Source organism: Schistocerca americana, chromosome 3, assembly GCF_021461395.2.
Source record: "Schistocerca americana isolate TAMUIC-IGC-003095 chromosome 3, iqSchAmer2.1, whole genome shotgun sequence".
Lineage (NCBI taxonomy): Eukaryota > Metazoa > Arthropoda > Insecta > Orthoptera > Acrididae > Schistocerca > Schistocerca americana.
In genome coordinates this window covers 976,376,594-976,397,326 of record NC_060121.1, presented here as the reverse complement: position 1 = coordinate 976,397,326, position 20,733 = coordinate 976,376,594, and the positions used below count along the sequence as shown (strand labels likewise).

At 41.0% G+C, this 20,733-nt stretch overlaps 1 protein-coding gene across 1 annotated transcript in view; it reads left to right on the top strand.

Moving 5' to 3' along the window:
- LOC124606601 (solute carrier family 22 member 7-like) overlaps positions 1-20,733 on the top strand; it is a 66,478-nt gene that overhangs the window by 16,246 nt on the left and 29,499 nt on the right. Inside the window, exons 2-3 of the mRNA XM_047138586.1 lie at positions 4,185-4,427; positions 16,353-16,510. Coding sequence (XP_046994542.1) covers positions 4,185-4,427; positions 16,353-16,510 — 401 coding nt within the window. The remainder of the gene's footprint in view (positions 1-4,184; positions 4,428-16,352; positions 16,511-20,733) is intronic.

Genomic DNA, 20,733 nt, shown 5'->3' with positions numbered 1-20,733 from the left:
TAGGTTCTTGTCCACGTTTAGTCCCAGGAAATTGACCATGTCAACTTCTTTCATAAGTTGATTCTTATGTTGTATTTAAGTTCCACACATTTCGAATGTTTGGTTTTGAAATGTACCATATGTATTTTTGCAATGTTCAGTTTCAATCCACTTAACTAAACCAGTTTTCTAAGGTATCCAGTGTGCTTACGATGGAGCTCAGAATTTTTTCTGCATCTTCATCTTCAATTAAAACAAAATAATCATCTATAAACAGAACTGAGGGGGAACTTATATTTATGGGTAAGTCATTTACGTAGAATAAAAACAGGGCTTGCCCCAAACAGAGCCTTGAGGCACACCTTGTGATATTATACTCCATTTACAACAATAATTCACTGTACCTGAGGTGAGAGTTACCCTTTGTTTTCTGTTGTTACCCATTGTTTTCTGATGTTAGCCCTTGTCCTTAATCCTGTATTTGTCTAATTTGCATAACTGCAAGTCATAGTTCATGGGGTCAAATGCTTTTATGAGATCACAGAAGATACCTGCAACCTTACTCCTCTGATCCAATGATTTGCCTATCTTTTCAATAATGTTATTCACTGCATCCAGAGTGTTTTTGCCTGGTTGAAATCCAAATTGGTTACTTATAATAATATCATTTTTAATATAAAGTTTTTCATCTGATTTCAAGTTACCTCCTATAACACTTTTGACAAGACTGGAAGAATAGAAATAGGTTGATAGTTTCCTATGTCTTCCCTCAACCCGTTCTTGAACAGAGGTCTGACTTCAGCATACTTCAAAACATCGTGAAAGCATCCCTGTTCAAAACACAGGTTGAATATTTTAGTTAGGGGAGGTGCTATTATGCCACAAGCTGTTTTAATCACTTTAATGGGTAACCCATCCCACCCAGCAGAGTTTTTATTTTTTAATGATAACATTTTTCATGGTAAGACAGAGATTTAGGAACCAGGTTTTAAATTGTAAGACATTTCCATGGGCAGATGTGGACTCTGACCACAATCTATTGGTTATGAACTGTAGATAAAAACTGAAGAAACTGCACAAAGGTGGGAATTTAAGGAGATGGGACCTGGATAAACTGACTAAACCAGAGGTTGTACAGAGTTTCAGGGAGAGCATAAGGGAACAATTGACAAGAATGGGGGAAAGGAATACAGTAGAAGAAGAATGGGTAGCTCAGAGGGATGAAGTAGTGAAGGCAGCACAGAATCAAGTAGGTAAAAAGACGAGAGCTAATATAAATCCTTGGGTAACAGAAGAAATATTGAATTTAATTGATGAACGGAGAAAATATAAAAATGCAGTAAATGAAGCAGGCAAAAAGGAATACAAACGTCTCAAAAATGATATCGACAGAAAGTACAAAATGGCTAAGCAGGGATGGCTAGAGGACAAATGTAAGGATGTAGAGGTGCATATCACTAGGGGTAAGATAGATACTGCCTACAGGAAAATTAAAGAGACCTTTGGAGAAAAGAGAACCACTTGTATGAATATCAAGAGCTCAGGTGGAAACCCAGTTCTAAGCAAAGAAGGGAAAGCAGAAAGGTGGAAGGAGTATATAGAGGGTCTATACAAGGGCAATGTACTTGAGGACAATATTATGGAAATGGAAGAGGATGTAGATGAAGGTGAAATGGGAGGTATGATACTGCGTGAAGAGTTTGACAGAGCACTGAAAGACCTGAGTCGAAACAAGGCCCCGGGAGTAGACAACATTCCATTAGAACTACTGACGGCCTTGGAAGAGCCAGTCCTGACAAAACTCTACCATCTGGTGAGCAAGATGTATGAGACAGGCGAAATACCCTCAGACTTCTAGAATAATATAATAATTCCAATCCCAAAGAAACCAAGTGTTGACAGATGTGAAAATTACCAAACTATCATCCCCCAGGCTGTGGCTAAGCCATGTCTCCGCAATATCCTTTCTTTCAGGAGTGCTAGTTCTGCAAGGTTCGCAGGAGAGCTTCTGTAAAGTTTGGAAGGTAGGAGACGAGGTACTGGCAGAAGTAAAGCTGTGAGGACGGGGCGTGAGTCATGCTTGGGTAGCTCAGTTGGTAGAGCACTTGCCCGCGAAAGGCAAAGGTCCCGAGTTCGAGTCTCGGTCCGGCACACAGTTTTAATCTGCCAGGAAGTTTCATATCAGTGCACACTGCACTGCAGAGTGAAAATCTCATTCTGGAAATATCCCCCAGGCTGTGGCTAAGCCATGTCTCCACAATATCCTTTCTTTCAGGAGTGCTAGTTCTGCAAGGTTCGCAGGAGAGCTTCTGTAAAGTTTGGAAGGTAGGAGACGAGGTACTGGCAGAAGTAAAGCTGTGAGGACGGGGCGTGAGTCGTGCTTGGGTAGCTCAGTTGGCAGATCACTTGCCCGTGAAAGGCAAAGGTCCCGAGTTTGAGTCTCGGTCCGGAACACAGTTTTAATCTGCCAGGAAGTTTCATATCAGTTTAATAAGTCATGGCTGCAAAATACTAACACGAATTCTTTACAGATGAATGGAAGAACTGGTAGAAGCCAACCTTGGGGAACATCAGTTTGGATTCCATAGAATTGTTGGAACACGTGAGGCAATACTGACCCTACGACTTATTTTAGAAGCTAGATTAAGAAAAGGCAAACCTACATTTCTAGCATTTGTAGACTTAGAGAAAGCTTTTGACAATGTTGACTGGAATACTCTCTTTCAAATTCTGAAGGTGGCAGGGGTAAAATACAGAGAGCGAAAGGCTATTTACAATTTGTACAGAAACCAGATGGCAGTTATAAGAGTCGAGGGACATGAAAGGGAAGCAGTGGTTGGGAAGGGAGTGAGACAGGGTTGTAGCCTCTCCCCGATGTTATTCGTTCTGTATATTGAGCAAGCAGTAAAGGAAACAACAGAAAAATTCAGAGTAGGTATTAAAATAAAAACTTTAAGGTTTGCCAATGACATTGTAATTCTGTCAGAGACAGCAAAGGACTTGGAAGAGCAGTTGAATGGAATGGACAGTGTCTTGAAATGAGGATATAAGATGAACATCAACAAAATCAAAACGAGGATAATGGAATGTAGTCGAATTAAGTCGGTTGATGCTGAGGGAATTAGATTAGGAAATGAGACACTTAAAGTAGTAAAGGAGTTTTGCTATTTGGGGAGCAAAATAACTGATGATGGTCAAAGAAGAGAGGATATAAAATGTGGACTGGCAATGGCAAGGAAAGCGTTTCTGAAGAAGAGAAATTCGTTAACATCGAGTATAGATTTAAGTGTCATTTCTGAAAGTATTTGTATGGAGTGTAGCTATGTATGGAAGTGAAACATGGATGATAAATAGTTTGGACAAGAAGAGAATAGAAGCTTTCGAAATGTGGTGCTACAGAAGAATGCTGAAGATTAGATGGGTAGATCACATAACTAATGAGGAGGTATTGAATAGAATTGGGGAGAAGAGGAGTTTGTGGCACAACTTGACTAGAAGAAGGGACCGGTTGGTACGACATGTTCTGAGGCATCAGGGGATCATAAATTTAGCATTGCAGAGCAGCGTGGAGGGCAAAAATCGTAGAGGGAGACCAAGAGATGAATACACTAAGCAGATTCAGAACTATGTAGGCTGCAGAAAGTACTGGGAGATGAAGAAGCTTGCACAGGATAGAGTAGCATGGCGAGCTGCATTAAACCAGTATCTGGACTGAAGACCACAACAACAACAACAACAACAACATTTTCCATGTCCTTTATTGTGCTTTTTCTTAAATCCATAAGATACTCAGCTTCTTGGAGGATTCCAAAGGGATTTACTTTACTCTGATACTCTGCTATATCAACATCTGACTTTGCCACATTTATGAGGAATTCATTTAAACACACTGATATTTGAGCCAGGTTTACAATAAAGCTATCATCTATTTTAATCCTAGATACTTCATTACTACTAACTCTAACAGCTAACTTTGATTTGACAACAGACCACACTGCTTTTGTTTTACTTTTATGTTTTACCATGAACAGTAGCATGTTAATGTAACACGAGAAATAGTTCTTAGTAATGTGGACAGTTCCCTTTTTTGGATAGAGTCAAGTATTTCCGGTATTTCCTTTTCCACTGCTTTCTCATTCCTTGAGTATGAAGTGAGCACCTCACTGATGCCTCATGCTCATCCACAAATTTCTGCCTTGTTGCAGGGAAGGAGCCGCATTCAGCAAGTGCTTGATGTATAACCAGAGTGATGTGAGGGACTTCAGCAACAGGAGGGAACCTGTGAAGTGCCAGCATAGCTGGGAGTATGACAACACCTGGTTCTCATTGACAGTGACATCACAGATGAATTGGGTCTGTGACAACCAGCAGACTGTTAATACCATCTTGTTCTACTCACAGAATATTGGAGTGGCATTAGGCTTACTCTTTGGCTATGTAGGTGACATGTACGTAACTATTTTTCTCTTTCTCATTCCACTCATCATAAATAAACACTACTCCATTTGACAATAGTAACATGTATATACGCTAACCCAACAAGAAATGCAGGGTATCCACAAATGTCTACCCTGAAAACAAAACAATATAAATATTTCTTCATTGAATACAATAAATGAAACATGTGTTATACCACATATGCCTCTACTTATTAAGTTTTAAACCTTAGATAAACATTTAACCTATATAATACACTTCAACAATTAAGTCACTTCATGTGCACCCCTGGTAACATGCAAAATATCAAGCCAGTATTTAATCTCTTGCCCCACATTCTGCAACATGACTCGTGTGATTGTGCACATGGCATATCTGACATCAGGAACTGCTGTTTTGAACAGAATATCTTTCACATTTCCTAGAAGAAAGAAATCTCAGTGGGTAATGCCAGGTGATGTCGGGTGCCACAGAAATGGGCCATCACTGCCAATCCACCTGTTAGAGAAGATCACATTAAGAAAAACGCAGACTTCTAGAGCCTGATGAATGGGAGTTCCATCTTGCTGAAAGATGATAGTATCTTCCATATCCTATAGCCGGGAATGGTGTAATTCACCAACATGCCTAGGTAAACATATCCACTTACATTGCTTTCAAGGAAGAAAAATGGACCAGTCAGAGATATACCCGCACCAGACATTAACCTTTGGACTGTCCCAAATATATGATAAGAGTATTTTTCTGATACCCAGTTCTGGACATCATGGCAGTTAACTGAGCCACAAACATGAAATGTGAGCTCATTGGAGAAACACACCAGCTTCGAGAAATCATTGTCATTATTCAAACGGTTCAGCATGTCCACTGCAAATTGTTCATGTTTTGAGCGATCACCTGGTGGTAATGCCTGATCAGTTTGGATCTTGTACACATACAATTTAGGACATTTACAAAACACTTTATGCACTGTACTCTTTGGCAGTTGAAGCTCCCAGGATAGCTTGTCTAATCGAATTCTGTGGCAACCTCATGAATGCGGTTTGAACCGCCTGCACTGTCTCCTCTGAAACAGGTTGCCTGCAGCTGCTTGTCTGTTTCTGAATCAACCCCATTGCTAAAAAAGTATCCATCCATGTTCTGATTAACTTGACATCAGGTGCTTTCTTTCCATAATGAGACACAAACTTTTGCTGCACAATACTCAGTGATCTGGTTTCTGCCAGCCACACAATAGAATAAGTTTTCTCCTGAAGAGGAAGCTATTTTCATAATATAGCACACACAGCACTCATTGGGGCAAAAGTCTTGAATGAGACACAGCTGTGCAACTTCATGGTGTCTCTAGTAGACATGTAACAAAAACAACCTCTACCATCACAAATATAACTAACATTTAATCTAGAAATCAGTGTGAACATTTATGGACACCCTGTACTATGCTAAAATATAATAGCGTACCTAATTATAAATTAATACAATAGCTGAATTAATTTAAACTTTCAGTTAGCTATCACATAATGTCCACTGTCATGATATCTATTTGTGTATAGCTGTTTACTATTTATTTTGTCCCCTTTCTATACCACAGTATTTACATAATATCTATTTCAGCAACATTATGTAACAAACAATCTTCTTTATTTGTTTGTTTTAATTGTAGCCAGTGCTCATTCAGTGTAAACTGCAGCTAATGAAATGTGTATAATTGTAAAAAAATACCCCCTAAGGTAAGTCTTTCCGCTCCCGGGATTGGAATGACTCCTTACCCTCTCCCTTCAAACCCACATCCTTTCATCTTTCCCTCTCCTTCCCTCTTTCCTGATGAAGCAACCTTGGGTTGCGAAAGCTTGAAATTTGTGTGTGTGTTTGTGTGTTTATTGTCTCCATCAACATACCGCTTTCTTGAGTTCTGGAAACGAACTGAGTCTCACAGGTTAGTGTTAGGACTGTAGGGTTGATGTGGAAGACTTTTCCTCAACATGCAGAATGTGGACTTCAACTGTGAAAATGTCAGTTGTCTTAGGAAAATCATTGACTATGAAACATTTTCAAGAAAGTCCATGTAGTATTGGCCTCCTACAATTGTTACCTGGGGTATTCTGTCTGTTGCTATTAGTTCATTCTTGCCATAACCTATAATCAGTATTAGGTTGCCTTGGAACTGTTGGCATAGGCATTATCTGGCCAACGAGAGAGCCAGGATGTTTCTATTTAGAGCATTGATATTTCAATTCTGCCTCAAAATCTTGAATACTTGTTTCACCTATGGCAAAAATCTTATTTAAAACTAATCTTCCTCTGTCTCACAACACTGAAGCAATTTTTGTACAATTTTCTTGAGATTTGCTTTTTTGCTCTTTACTCAGATGATGAGGAGCCCATTTTGCAGCGACTTCTCAGTAGTTTCTTAGTTATAATTCTGAACAATAAAGAGTCAGACATGTTTGCTTCTTTTGCAATTTTGCTTCTGATATGTCATGATATGTGAAGCATGGTACTAATGAATAGATGCATCCAGGCAGTCAAAGAGCAGTGGAATTTTATTTATTATTATGAACACTTACAGTAACAGCCACCTCCGTGTATACTAGCATAGTCACTAAGCAGTGCTTAGTTGGTTGTAATAGGATGCCTCTGATGTAGTCGAAAATGTTCATATATGAAAATAGTCCGTGACTGATGCACTCACAATCACTCGGCAATTTGGACACGGTCGTGAGGCAGTGCGTTTTAACTGGCAGGTCACAGGCAAGGCTGCACTAAAGCCCAGTGTGTACTGTGCAATTGGAACATAGAACTCTGAGGAACTGTTTGGTGGTCAGAGTTAAGCTGAGAGAAACCATGAGCAGTGATGTCATGTCAATGGATACTGAGCAGGTGGCATCCTAAAAAGCCATCCCATAGAAAAATGCCAGGAAAATGTGGTGGTGGTGGTGGCATGCGACTGATGGAGGCAAGATGGTGCCAGCAGTAGCTGTGCTGTGTATGATAAGCATAATGCCCCCTGGTACCATGGTGGCTGCTGGGGCGTGGCCTCCATTATTGTGTTGCTGGCACATTGGTAGCGTGGCAACCAGCAATACATTGCTGTTTTGTGTTTGGTGGCTGGGTCATAGGCGACAAACAAGATGCGGTATCTCTCTTTCGTAAGGAGGAGCTGGTAGAGGCATCTCACTGTATGGATGCTGACAACAGCTGACGGTGCAGCATCCCATCTTCCTCAAAGGAGAGATGGTAGAACCATCCTGGAGAACAAGTATGTCCTGAAGGGAGGAGGCATCACGTGGGCAGGATGACAAATCGAGGACGGGTGCCAGCACCAGAGACCTAGACATGGAAATGGGGCCGAGGCATGGTGGCACCGAGGGAGCCACATAAAAACCCTAGGTCTGCTGAGAACTGAGAACAGGGATGAGTGAATGGACCAAATAGACATGCATGGTTGTCATCAAGAAAGGGCAACCAGGCCAGTGAAGATGACAAGACCTGGTGTGTCCAGGCATTTCAGTGCATGGTTTTCCCCACAGCGTTCAATTTTTATGTAAGACTGCTAGTCACTACCTCTATTTCATCTACATCTATATCTACATGGATACTCAGCAAATCACATTTAAGTACCTGGCAGAGGGTTCATCGAACCACCTTCACAATTCTCTATTATTCCCATCTAGTATAGTGCGCAGAAAGAATGAACATCTATATCTTTCCGCACAAGCTCTGATTTCCCTTATTTTATCATGGTCATCGTTCCTCCCTATGTAGGTCAGTGTCAACAAAATATTTTCTCATTCGGAGGAGAATGTTGGTGATTGGAATTTCGTGAGAAGATTCCATCGCAACGAAAAACGCCTTTCTTCTAATGATTTCCAGCCCAAATCCTGCATCATTTCTGTGACATTCTCTCCCATATTTCGCGATAATACATGCTGCCTTTCTTTGAACTTTTTCGATGTACTCCATCAGTCCGATCTGGTAAGGATCCCACACCGCGCAGCAGTATTCTAAAAGAGGATGGACAAACGTCGTGTAGGCAGTCTCCTTAGTAGGTCTGTTACATTTTCTCAGTGTCCTGCCAATAACATGCAGTCTTTGGTTAGCCTTTCCCACAACATTTTCTATGTGTTCTTTCCAATTTAAGTTGTTCGTAATTGTAATACTTAGGTATTTAGTTGAATTTACAGCATTTAGATTAGACTGATTTATCGTGTAACCGATTCAAATCATAATATCTCATCAAAACACAAATTATGAAAACACAGTCCGATCTGGTAAGGATCCCACACCGCGCAGCAGTATTCTAAAAGAGGATGGACAAACGTCGTGTAGGCAGTCTCCTTAGTAGGTCTGTTACATTTTCTCAGTGTCCTGCCAATAACATGCAGTCTTTGGTTAGCCTTTCCCACAACATTTTCTATGTGTTCTTTCCAATTTAAGTTGTTCGTAATTGTAATACTTAGGTATTTAGTTGAATTTACAGCATTTAGATTAGACTGATTTATCGTGTAACCGATTCAAATCATAATATCTCATCAAAACACAAATTATGAAAACACAAGCCTGGCTCACAACTTTTTCTTCACGCATGGGAGCAATTCTGTTACAGATGCACATGCACTGTGGGCAGAAGTTGTGAAATGGCTCTTGTATACATCAAAATAATGTTTTATGTACCTTTTACTATTTTGTGATCACAATCAGTCAACAGTGCAACATAATAATGCAGTAATTCCAATGTAAGTAACCTTCAACTAATCCAGTTTTATCTCTAAGATATCTCTAAGATAGGTTTACATTGTTTTCATTTGTTATTGGCTACAATTACAGTTAAATAGATCATTCCTCACATCGGTTTTTGCTATAGGGCACCACCACCCCAAGGAACTTTCGCCACAAGGGGGGAAAAACAGCCAACACCTTGCGTAAACAACAACAAATGTAGTCAAAACAGGAACAGCCGACTGAAGGTAAACCAGTCGATCAAAATCGATAGCGGCACTATTTCTGTAAATCAAAATCATTATTTACAGTGAGTGGTTGCTGTTTCTTGTGAGAAGCAACTTGTATTTATAGATATGTAGCTTAAGGTTCCACTGAACAGACTACCTGCAGGAAACTGAGTCTTGGAACACTACATGAAGTAAATACATAGGTGTGATACTAGTTCAGTGCCTGTAAAAAGAGTGTTCGGTACCATGGTGTCATGTAGTTCTGTTACCTATCAATCATCAAGAATTGAAAAGCATTCATAATATATTGTAACAACGTAAATTATCTGAACTTTGCAAAGTTCTGTACATAATTCACCACTTAACGAGAATAATCAACTATTCTGAATACAAATATTTCACTGTACACTGTGGAGGACAAAAACCTAATAATAAGTTCAGACCAGGTTAGAGCTGTCTAACCCACTGACATATTTCAAATAACCCTAAGTTGGAAATGTCTGCCTGCATATCTGAGTGGTGAGCACTGCTGAGGAATTGGGTTCGATTCCTAGTACTGACAGGGATTTTTCGTTGGTGGGAGGACTGGTACAGGATGCACTCAACCTCTTGAGGCCTACTGTAGAGCTACTCAACTGGTTAGTAGCAGTTACAAGGTCTAGCAACCCGACAGCAACCCGAAGAGAGATGTGCTGGCCACATGCTCCTCCATATAGCATCCAATTACACCAATGGCAGAGGATGACACGGAGGTCACTTGAGCCTAATTGTCCTGTCCAGAGCCAGAACACGGAATTTTACCTTTTTATAGGTCAGAAAAGCACTATTGTGGGACTACAGCTATAAAATGACAGCCGCCCAGTGAATGGAGTACGGAAGTGTTTCCGTCAAGTGAACGTGTTCGGTTATGTCTAGCCATGTGGTTTTGTCTGCCTCACATGCTGCTGTAGTTTGCTTACTAGCTTCAGAAATCAGTTTCAATATAGGACTTTTAGCCTACTTTAATAGTGTAGTTTTACACTGTAAGCACCACAGAAAATTTTGCATTTCACATAATCAGCCATGTACAGGAATTTAAATGTTGTCTGTTCTGCTGAAATCATACAGTTAGTATCAGACTTTTTAGCGTGACTAGTATTAATTGGAGCAAGTGAGTTAAAGCTATTGTTTTATGGCTGCATCCCCACAACACTGCACTTCTGACCTGTGGTCATCTGGAAAATTTTGATTCATTCGACTTTTTCTACCCTGACTTTACTGTCAGGTTCTTATTCTCCATACTATATCATTACCAACATGTTCCAGAAAACTGTGTGCAAAAGTGCAATTTTTCAGAGGGTCATATCTCAGGTTCTATTGATCACAGAAATAATAGGTCAGGTGTTTTCATAGCCCTTGGCCTAGCGGTCATTTGTATGACTATTGGAACAGTGGCTACAGTGCAGCTATCCTATAGCACAAGATCAATGTTAAAACATTTCACACTTCCTCCAGCCAAGGTACTCTTGCAAATCAATTGCCCTTTAGAATTACGTGTGGCATAGGGTGGTCCTTAGGCAGCTTATAATAATTTCTATTCGTGGCAGGTCATCAAAATTTTTACCATATATTCTTAAGATAGTATTCTCAAGGAATATCAAAACTTTTTTTTATATCATTATCCCTTACCGAGGAGAAGAGGTTCAAAGTTACTGTACTTATGTAATATCCAGTTTGGAGCATAAATGTCATTTTCACTGACGCAATGAATACGTGGCAAGAGTTTAAGGGTCATCGCAAGGGTGCAGATGCCACCAAACATGATGTTTTTGATCAGCATTTTTTCACTAATAAAACTTCATGATGTGCAGTCCCTGTATAATGGGCACTTCTCACCTCTACAGATATGCCCCGAGTGGTACAGTAGATTCAAAAAATAGGCTAAAGAAGGTCTTAACATGCCTAAAAAGAACTTAAAATGACTGCCAAAATTATTTAAAACTGGAAAGACAGAAAATTCATTAAAATATTTCTAATAACTTTTTTACTCTTTTACAATGCAAATCAAAAGCTGGGCATTTTCGATGAATTGCGATCGATGAGCAAATTATTAAGAAAAAATGTAAAGCAAACAATTTTGGGTTAACCTTATATTCTGCATACTTAATTACTTTTAATATGCGTCAAAGTATGTAAATGTGTGGAACTATATAAATAAACTGTCAGAACATCACTGACCTACAGAATTCATTTTATGTAAGTAGCATACACTGCTGTAGCAGGGAAAGATGGAAACCAGCGGAAAAATTTCCTGCCTGAGCACAAAAATGGTGAATACTTTCCTCTTAAAAAGACTCTGACAGAAAACTGGGAAACCAACTGCCTCAGACATTTCTCACTAAAAATTTTGGCATACGAACATATTCGCGCTTTTTGTGCTGAATGACAATAGCAGAGAGAGATGGGGACACCGAAAGAGAGAAGAGACAATGCCAGTTGGAGAGAAAGAGGGATGAGACATTGATGGTGGGAGAGAAAATGTGGCAAGGAAAGAGAAAGAGAGACTGATAAAGACAGTAACAGTGGGTGTTAAAGAGAGGAGATAATACTGGTCAGTAAGAGACAGTGGCAGTAAGAGAGAAAGAGAGATGGGTTGAGATAGATGTAGTTGGAGAAAAAGAGAGATGAGACAGTGGAAATGAAAAATATAGTTAAGTGAGGTCTGTCCATACATAGGCTTGGGGGGGGGGGGGGGGGGGGGTCTACACCCTCTCAGACTGGTGACCTTTAACAAGCAGGTGTAGGGGAAGGTACGTACTGTACCAAAATTTTAAGCATGTGGTTGCATGGGGAAAAGTAAGTTGAAGCCCTCTCTCTCTCTTCTCCCTCTCTGTCTGTCTGTCTCCCCCCCCCCCCCCCCCCCCCAGAACTTTTGAGCTGTCGAGATATGGTGGAGACAGAAGTAGTTGGGAAGAAAGACAAAAAGAGGCAGTGAAAGAGAGAGAGGAGACATTGGCAATGGGATATGTTGTAAATTAGTGGGAGAAAAAGGAGACAATTGGAGAGAGACATGTTTATATAGACAGTGTCAGTGAGAGCGAGATGGGACTACAAAGGCTTATCTTAAATACAAAGAGAGATGGGGTAAAAGGACTCAGAATGTTCCATGTCAAAGAGGCGCAAAATGTTTGCATGCCAAAATTTTTTGTGAGGAAGGCAGAATGAGGATTGTGGCAGCTGGTTCCCAACTTTGCTGTGAGAGTCTTTTAAAGAGGAATATACTTGTCTCTTTTGTTATAACAAGAGCATTTTTCTGCTGGTACAGAGGTAAGTCCAAATCCTCCGATGGCCAGTCTAAACCCGCTTTCCAACATACTCTTTCTGAATAAAATTATCTGGACACCTCCACATAATACAAAATTGATGACTAGATGTCACGAGGGTGGGCTTCCAGTACAAAGTACGGCTAGCTGTATCGTGTTGTCAGTAGACGGTCCAGTCAGTGAATGACATCTGTAACAAATCCAAGAGGGACATTTCAGTCCTTCTAAGCTACTAAAGTCAACTGTGAAGTGGAAATGCGAAGGAACATACACAGCTAAACCAACAACAGGCAGACCTGTACTGAGGGACAAGGACCAATGAGCACTACGAAAGGTGGTTGTAAAAAAATTGCATGAAATCAGCAGAAGGAATAATTCACGAGTTCCGAAGTGTACCAGCTGTCCAGCTAGCACAATGACTGTGCATAGGGAGTTAAAAAGAATGGGGTACAATGGTCAGGCAGGTCCTAATAATCCATACATTCCTGTAGTCAATATTAAGCGAAACTTGAGGTGGCGTAAAGAGGTGTGTCACTGAGCAGTGGATGACCGGAAGCAAGTGATTTGGAGTGATGAATCATACTATATACTGTGGCATTCTGATGCAAATGTCTGGATATGGCGAATGTATGAAGAACGTTAACTGCCAACCATAACGCACGAAGCAGGTGGTGTTACAGTGAGGTGACGCCTTTTATGGAAAAAGTGTGGTCTCCTTGTTGTGCTTAAGAAACCACTAGATTCAGATGGATATGAACATATTTTACACCATTGTGCATTTCCTACAGTTAAGGAACAGTTTACAGTTGATGGACCCAGTCATAAAACATCATCTGTAAGGCAATGGTTATGCACAATATCATTCCTGAAATAGACCGGTCTACACAGCGTCCTGATTTGAACCCAGTGGAACACCTTTGTGATGAGTTTTCAAGCTGATAAAGAGCCTTGATTTGACAATGGGCTGTGTGACAATTAATAATAAAGCAGTGAAAGTGACTGAACAAACCTCCCTCCATTCTGATCTTCATGTATTTGTTGGTTGGTAAGTTCTCTTTCAGTGGATGTCATACAGGTCCAATTGGACATAGCAATGCTTGGATTACTTTTGCTGTGATGTGATGTATATCTGCATTTGTGGCTTGTCTTGAGTGTTTTAGGCTCTAGACCCCCAGCATCCATCATTACTTCCTTCTCTGGTTTTGGCTCTTGAGCACGAATGGCATGCCATTCCTCCACAGATGTTCAACACCTCACAGAATGTGTACACAACAGAGTTAAGTCGTTATAAAGGCAAAGCATTGACACAAGACAAATAACGTACATTACTAATAGTCATCAGTCTCAAACACCATACTGCCTGGTGTGTCTTCATATATAACCATAGCCATTCTAGTAACCCTTTAGTACTACTGAGTTACTTACACATTAACTCTAAAAAACATAACTGACAAGATTGACAAATTCTGCCTTGCATATTTCACAGCAGTAGCAGTTTGTTAACTTTAAAATCATGACTACTTTAACAACATATTTTTGCATTCTGTAGCACCTTTCAGCCGGCCGGAGTGGCCGAGCAGTTCTAGGCGCTACAGTCTGGAACCGCGCGACCGCTGTGGTCGTAGGTTCGAATCCTGCCTCGGGCATGGATGCTTGTGACGTCCTTAGGTTAGTTAGGTTTAAGCAGTTCTAAGTTCTAGGGGACTGATGACCTCAGAAGTTAAATCCCATAGTGCTCAGAGCAATTTTTTTTTTAGCACCTTTCCTGCTAATGATCTGCGGTTCCCTTTGATATCTGGCTATCTGATAGATCACTTCCCGTGTTGCTACTTGTGGTGCACCCTTTTCATCCTCACCTTCTGTTCTTAATCACCGGTGCCTAGGAAGGCTTTGGCAACAACGTGTGGGCAACGTTCGCCACCTAGGTGCATTGCCAGCTGTAGTTCTTGAGAAAATTAATGAAAATTCTGCAAGTATTGTGACCAGTGCAGATGGGCACACCGCTACCTACTCTGCCGTGACAAAATAAAAGTGTAAACGTAGGTTTGATTAAGTGGGCTGTGGATTATGGTTGGTTTCAGTTCTTCTTCAGTCTTCTTAAAAAGGTTTTGCCAAATGGATGATAACTACACAACTGTGTTCACTAAGACTCTCATTCTCTGTTCAGCATCATGAGTAAACCTTATACAACTATTTTTATCCCACACTGTTTGGTCAATCAACATATAAATAGGATATTTTCTTTATAAATTATAATCATATGATTAATGATTGTATCTACCAGTTGTACACTGCGGAAAAAAAAATATTGCACTACCAAGACGTTTTGTGACATAAACAAAAAGTAGTAGGCGTGTTTCACACGTCTGTTAAAATTTTATGATAGTTGCATAAGAATGGCACTAGTAGTATGAGGACGCAAATTCAAGTTCACTTTAAATATGTGTTGTAATCGTAGTGATCATTATTTACCTTTGAGACTCTGAGATTGAACGTGGTGAGTCGATGTTTGACAATAATGCCTTCAAGACAATGAAGACGCCATTATCAACAGTCCACTGAGTTTGAACAAGGTCGTGTAATACGGTTACAAGAAGCTGTGGTATTGGAGAAAGACTTGGCAGGAATGTAGCTACTGTACATTACTGCTAGCAGCAGTGGTCACGAGAACGTACACTTGTAAGAAGACTGGGCTCCAGATGACGACGTGACACTACCGAGAAGGGAGACCAGTGTGTTCAGTGTATGGCTCTGGCACACCGTACTACATCTGCAGCAGCAGCTGGCACCACAGTGATACAATTAACTGTTACAAATTGGACTCAGATGCTATGCAGCATGCATTGCGTTGATCCCAAACCACTGCCATCTGCAACTTCAGTGGTGTCAAGTGAGAGCTCGTTGAAAAGAAGGGTGGAGGTCTGTTGTGTTTTTTGATGACAGCTGGTTCTGCCTTCGTGCCAGTGGGGCCAGTGTGTTGGACACAAGGAGACCAGTAGAGGCCTGCAACCAACCTGCCTGCATGAAAGACACACTGGACCTACAGCTGATGTTAGTCTAGAGGGCGATTTTGTATGACAGCGGGAGCACTCTCGTGGTTATCCCACACACCCTGACTTCTAATTTGTATGTCCATCTGGTGATTTATTGTGCTCCCATTCACGAACAGCATTCCACGGAGTGTTTTCCAACAGGATAATGCTCGCCCACAAACCACTGCTGTAACCCAACATGCTCTACAGAGTGTTGACATGTTGCCTTTCCCTACTTGATCACCAGATCTGTCTCCAGTCGAGCACATGTGAGACATCATGCGTCAACCACAAACAGTAGTAACCATCCCTGCACAGACCAACTGAATGTAACACGCCTGGAACTCCATCCCACAAACTTACATCTGGCACCTGTACAACACAATTCGTGCACATTTGCATGCTTGCATTCAAGAGTCTGTTGATTACACCACTGATTAATGTATAAGCATTTCACATCTGGAATGGCTTATCTCGCACTTACATTAACTTGTGATCCTGCAGTGTTAATCAGTTAAATGTGTTATGTACACAAATATATTTCCAAAATTTCATTACTCCTCATTAATTACATTTTTGGTGTTGTGGTTTTTTCTGTCTTTGTGTTGTCTAACGCTTACACAGGTGGTTCAGATGACTCTTGCTGCTGACAGGTACGGCCGACGCCCCCAGCAGCTGCTGTGCCTGTCAGCCCACGTGGTCAGCAGGCTGCTGGTCATGCTCGCTCCGCACGTGCTGCCGCTCTTCATCCTGGCAGAGTCACTCGTCTCTGGTGCGGCCGGGCCAATGGAGGAGTCTTTATTGGCTGTCGGTGAGTGCCAAAGCATCACACATTTGTTAATGGTGCACTTCCAGGCATTCAGATGAGTTACTGTTTCCCAAATATTGCTCTAAAATGGAAAAAACTACTCTGATGATCATCTGGATGCACACCATTGATAAATCTCAGAAAATCTGAGATATCACATCACACATTTAACTTCACAGGAATTTCAGCAATGTCGTTATTGTTATGATCCGAAGACTGGTTTGATGCAGCTCTCCACGCGAGTCCATCCTATGCAGGCGTCCTTATGTCTGCACAACTTCTGCTTCCTACACCCATTTGAACCTGTTTACTGTAATATGTCCGTTCTCTCTCTCTCTTCAATTTTGTTCTGCACTTTCTTCCATTACCAAACTAATGATTCCTTGATGTCTCATGATCTGTCCTATAACCTGGTCCCTTTTTTTAATCAAATTGTGCCATAAAATACTTTCTACCTATTTTGATTCAGTACAACTTCATCAGGTGTTATATCTATCCATGTAATCTTCAATATGCCTTTATATCCCCACATTTCACAAGCTTTCATTTTCTTCCCCTTCAAACTACTCCTCGTCCACTGTTTGCATCATCATAGGATACTTTCCAGGCAAAGATCTTCAGAAAAAAATCCCCAAAATTTAAATTTATATTCGACAACAGATGAGTACCCTGGTACGTATTTATTTCTTTTCTATTAGTCCACTCATCCATCCTCCTCTTTCTATCCGCCTCCACTATCCCTTCCCCTGTCCATTCCCTCCTTCCCCTTCTCTCTGTCCACCTCCTTCATCCACCACTCTCCATCCAACTCCTGCCTTTCTCTCTGTCCATCTCTTCCTCCTCTCCCTCTCTCTGTCCATCTCATCCCCTTTCATTCATATGTCCATTTCCTCTCCCCCCCCCCCCCCCCACCCTGCCTTCTCCTCCTCTTTCTTTCTATGTTCAGCGCCTCCTCCCCAACTCTGTCCATCTACTCCACCCCTCGTATCTTCTGAATTATGGGTCTTACAATGATACAATTTTGTATATACTTTCAGAGACACATGCTGATACTGTCTGCTAAATGTGTTGTGAATAGAGTTAGTAGTAAAGAAGTAATAAATATAAATTTATTGAGATGTGGTAATTACTGGTATGGTGAGTGTTATATTTATAACACAGAAAACACCATTTACTTTCACAACGTAACATTTTATTGGCACACGATAAATCAAAACACAAAGAAATAGTTTTCGACAATCATGGTAACAGTCATGACGAATGTCTCACACCAACTGGTCAACAACCAAAGTAAAGTAAAACGAAGTACAAAAAAGGCAAAGATACAAATATTTTCTGGCAGTTCTGCCACAGAGCCCCCCTGAGGAGCGCGGAGCACATAGGATGAGTGGTGAGGAGTAAGTGATAAAGGGAAGGAAGGTAAACATTTAAGGCATGACGTAATCTTGAAGTCTGAGAGGTGCCCGTACGGTGCAGCCAGCACGGGTGATGGCAATAGGGGTAGGAGGATTCGGGGAAGATGAAGGCGAAGGGGTGGTTACTCTTATAAATAAAACATTATTGGAGTCTACATAGGCTGAAATGTCATTTTGTGAAGTACCAGGAGCCACATTGAAGCACTGTAATAGCTCAACGTCTTTCTGGTCAGATGGCACAGAATTGTTTTGAATTTCAAATAAAAATAGAAAAGTGTCCACAAGTTGTATTTTTATAGAGTCCACATCATAGTCACTCAAGTTCACTTGAAACACCAGTTCATTACTGCTGGCACTCGGAGGCTTGAAGTACAGAAGAGGGGGGCCTTGACTTGCAGAGAATGTTTGATTAGCTTGTGGAGAAGGGTTAGGACAGGCCTCTGAAGTTTCTTGCAAAACAGATTCATTATCGTGTATGTCGGTGTCGTTAAGGATCCATGCTGGTTTCAATCGCTCAATGGACACGACAGATGGTTTGTCCTTAAGGAGGATCGTATAAGTATTTTCAGAGCGTGACAGGACCCGGTATGGGGCAGTGTAGGGTGGAGCAAGGGGTGGACACACGGCGTCTTCTCTAAGCATCACATAGTTACAAGAACTGAGGTGTGGGTGAATGAAAATCGGAGGGGTAGCATGCGATCGAGGTTGCAGAAAACGTAACTTGGTGATATGCTGTCGAACCTGTCGTACCAACTCGGGAAGTTGATCCTCGGGAAGTAGAGGAGAATCATCGAGAAAATCCGCCGGAAGTGCGAGGTTTTCTCCGTATACCATCTCAGCAACTGACGCTTTCAGGTCTTCTTTGAAAACCGTCCTCAACCCTAAAAGGACCCAGGGGAGTGCCTCAGTCCAAGAGGAAGAATGACACATGAGAGCGACCTTCAGGGTACGGTGCCATCGTTCTATTAGGCCGTTAGATTGCGGGTGATAGGCTGTAGTTCTGAATTTGTTGATACCACACAGTTGACAGAGGCGACTAAACAGATTCGATTCAAATTGTCTCCCCTGGTCTGTGGTAAGTGAAGTAGGGCAACCAAAACGAGAAAGCCAATGGTGGACAAAAGCGTTAGCTACAGTGTCGGCCGTAATGTCCGCAATGGAGATAGCGTCGGCCCAACATGTGGTACGATCTATCATGGTCAGTAAGTAACGGAAATTGTTATCGGTAACGGACCGACAATGTCCAAGTGGACATGACTGAATCTACCTGAGGGCACAGTAAATCTGCCTAATGGGGGCTTAGTATGTTTGTGTATTTTGGCTCTCTGGCAAGGTATGCATGCTCTCGCCCACTGATTACAATCTCTTTTTACATTAGGCCTAACGTATCTCTCCGTAATGAGGCGTGTAGTCGCGCGAATGCTCGGGTGAGCGAGATTGTGGATTGTGTCGAATACGTCTTTCCTAAGAGCGGACTGTAGGACGAGGATGACCTGTTTTAATGTCACAATACAAAGAGCAATAATCATTAGGGAAGGGAAGTAGAGCAATTTGTAAGGAAGTATCAGTCAGAGAGAAGGTGCTGTATCTCTGGGTCGGATAGCTGGAGCTCGTGTAAGCAGTGAGGATCAATAGCTGTCTTCGGGGAGGACAGGCGTGACAGGTAGTCTGCTGCAACATTGTCATTACCCCTGATATATTGAAAGTCTGAAACATATTGTAATACTAAATCCATATGGCAGAACCTTCTGGGTAGTACATCTAATGTTGGTTTGCGGAGAGCCTCGACAAGGGGCTTGTGATCTGTGTAAACTGTCACAAGTTGGGCTCAATATCTGTGCGAAAGTACTTTACGGCCTCACGAATGTCTCACACCAACTGGTCAACAACCAAAGTAAAGTAAAACGAAGTACAAAAAAGGCAAAGATATTAATATTTTCTGGCAGTTCTGCCACACTGGTATTAAGGAAAATGCAGAAGGGAGGACCTACCACTGTAACTTTATTTTCATGCAACCTGTTTGTTTAACAATATATAATCATAAATTTTTTTTTTTTTTTTTTTTTTTTTTACAAATTAACACATTTGTGAAATGAATATGCTTTTACAAGAGAAATCAAAACAAGAACAACATGACAATAATTACAGGGGCCCAGACCTGCAACCCCTATGAAGGCTGTGGCTCAGAAAGTTAGTATTAAAATCTCCACACATTATCACTGTTTTCCCAGTTGTCTTGAGTTTGCCTAAAGCAAGGTCCAGTTTTTTGAAAAAAATACCTGTGTTGTTAACAGATCTATAGACACACAAAATAATAAGTTTTTTTAGACATTAACTGAACAGCTCAGATTTCAAAGACTGTTTCACACCCTAGTTTGCAAAAAGAGACTCTACTCTTATAATCTACATTTTCTTTTACATATATACAAGTTCCCCCATGTTTCGATTCCACTTTACAAAGCAGTTTGCAAGATTAAAATGCAATATTAACTATTTAACAATTCAAAATTTTAGGGAATGGTTGCAACACTTAGACTTGGTTGAAGTGTACAGGGAACATGATGCTAATTTAAAATTTAACCTGTTTCATGATATCTTTGCGAATATATTTGAAAACAGTTCCCCTAAGAAAACAGTGAAATATGCTAATTTAAAATTTAACCGATCTCATGTTTTCGTTGTTGTTGTTGTTGTCTTTAGTCCTGAGACTAGTTTGATGCAGCTCGCCATGCTACTCTATCCTGTGCAAGCTTCTTCATCTCCCAGTACTTACTGCAACCTACATCCCTCTGAATCTGCTTAGTGTATTCT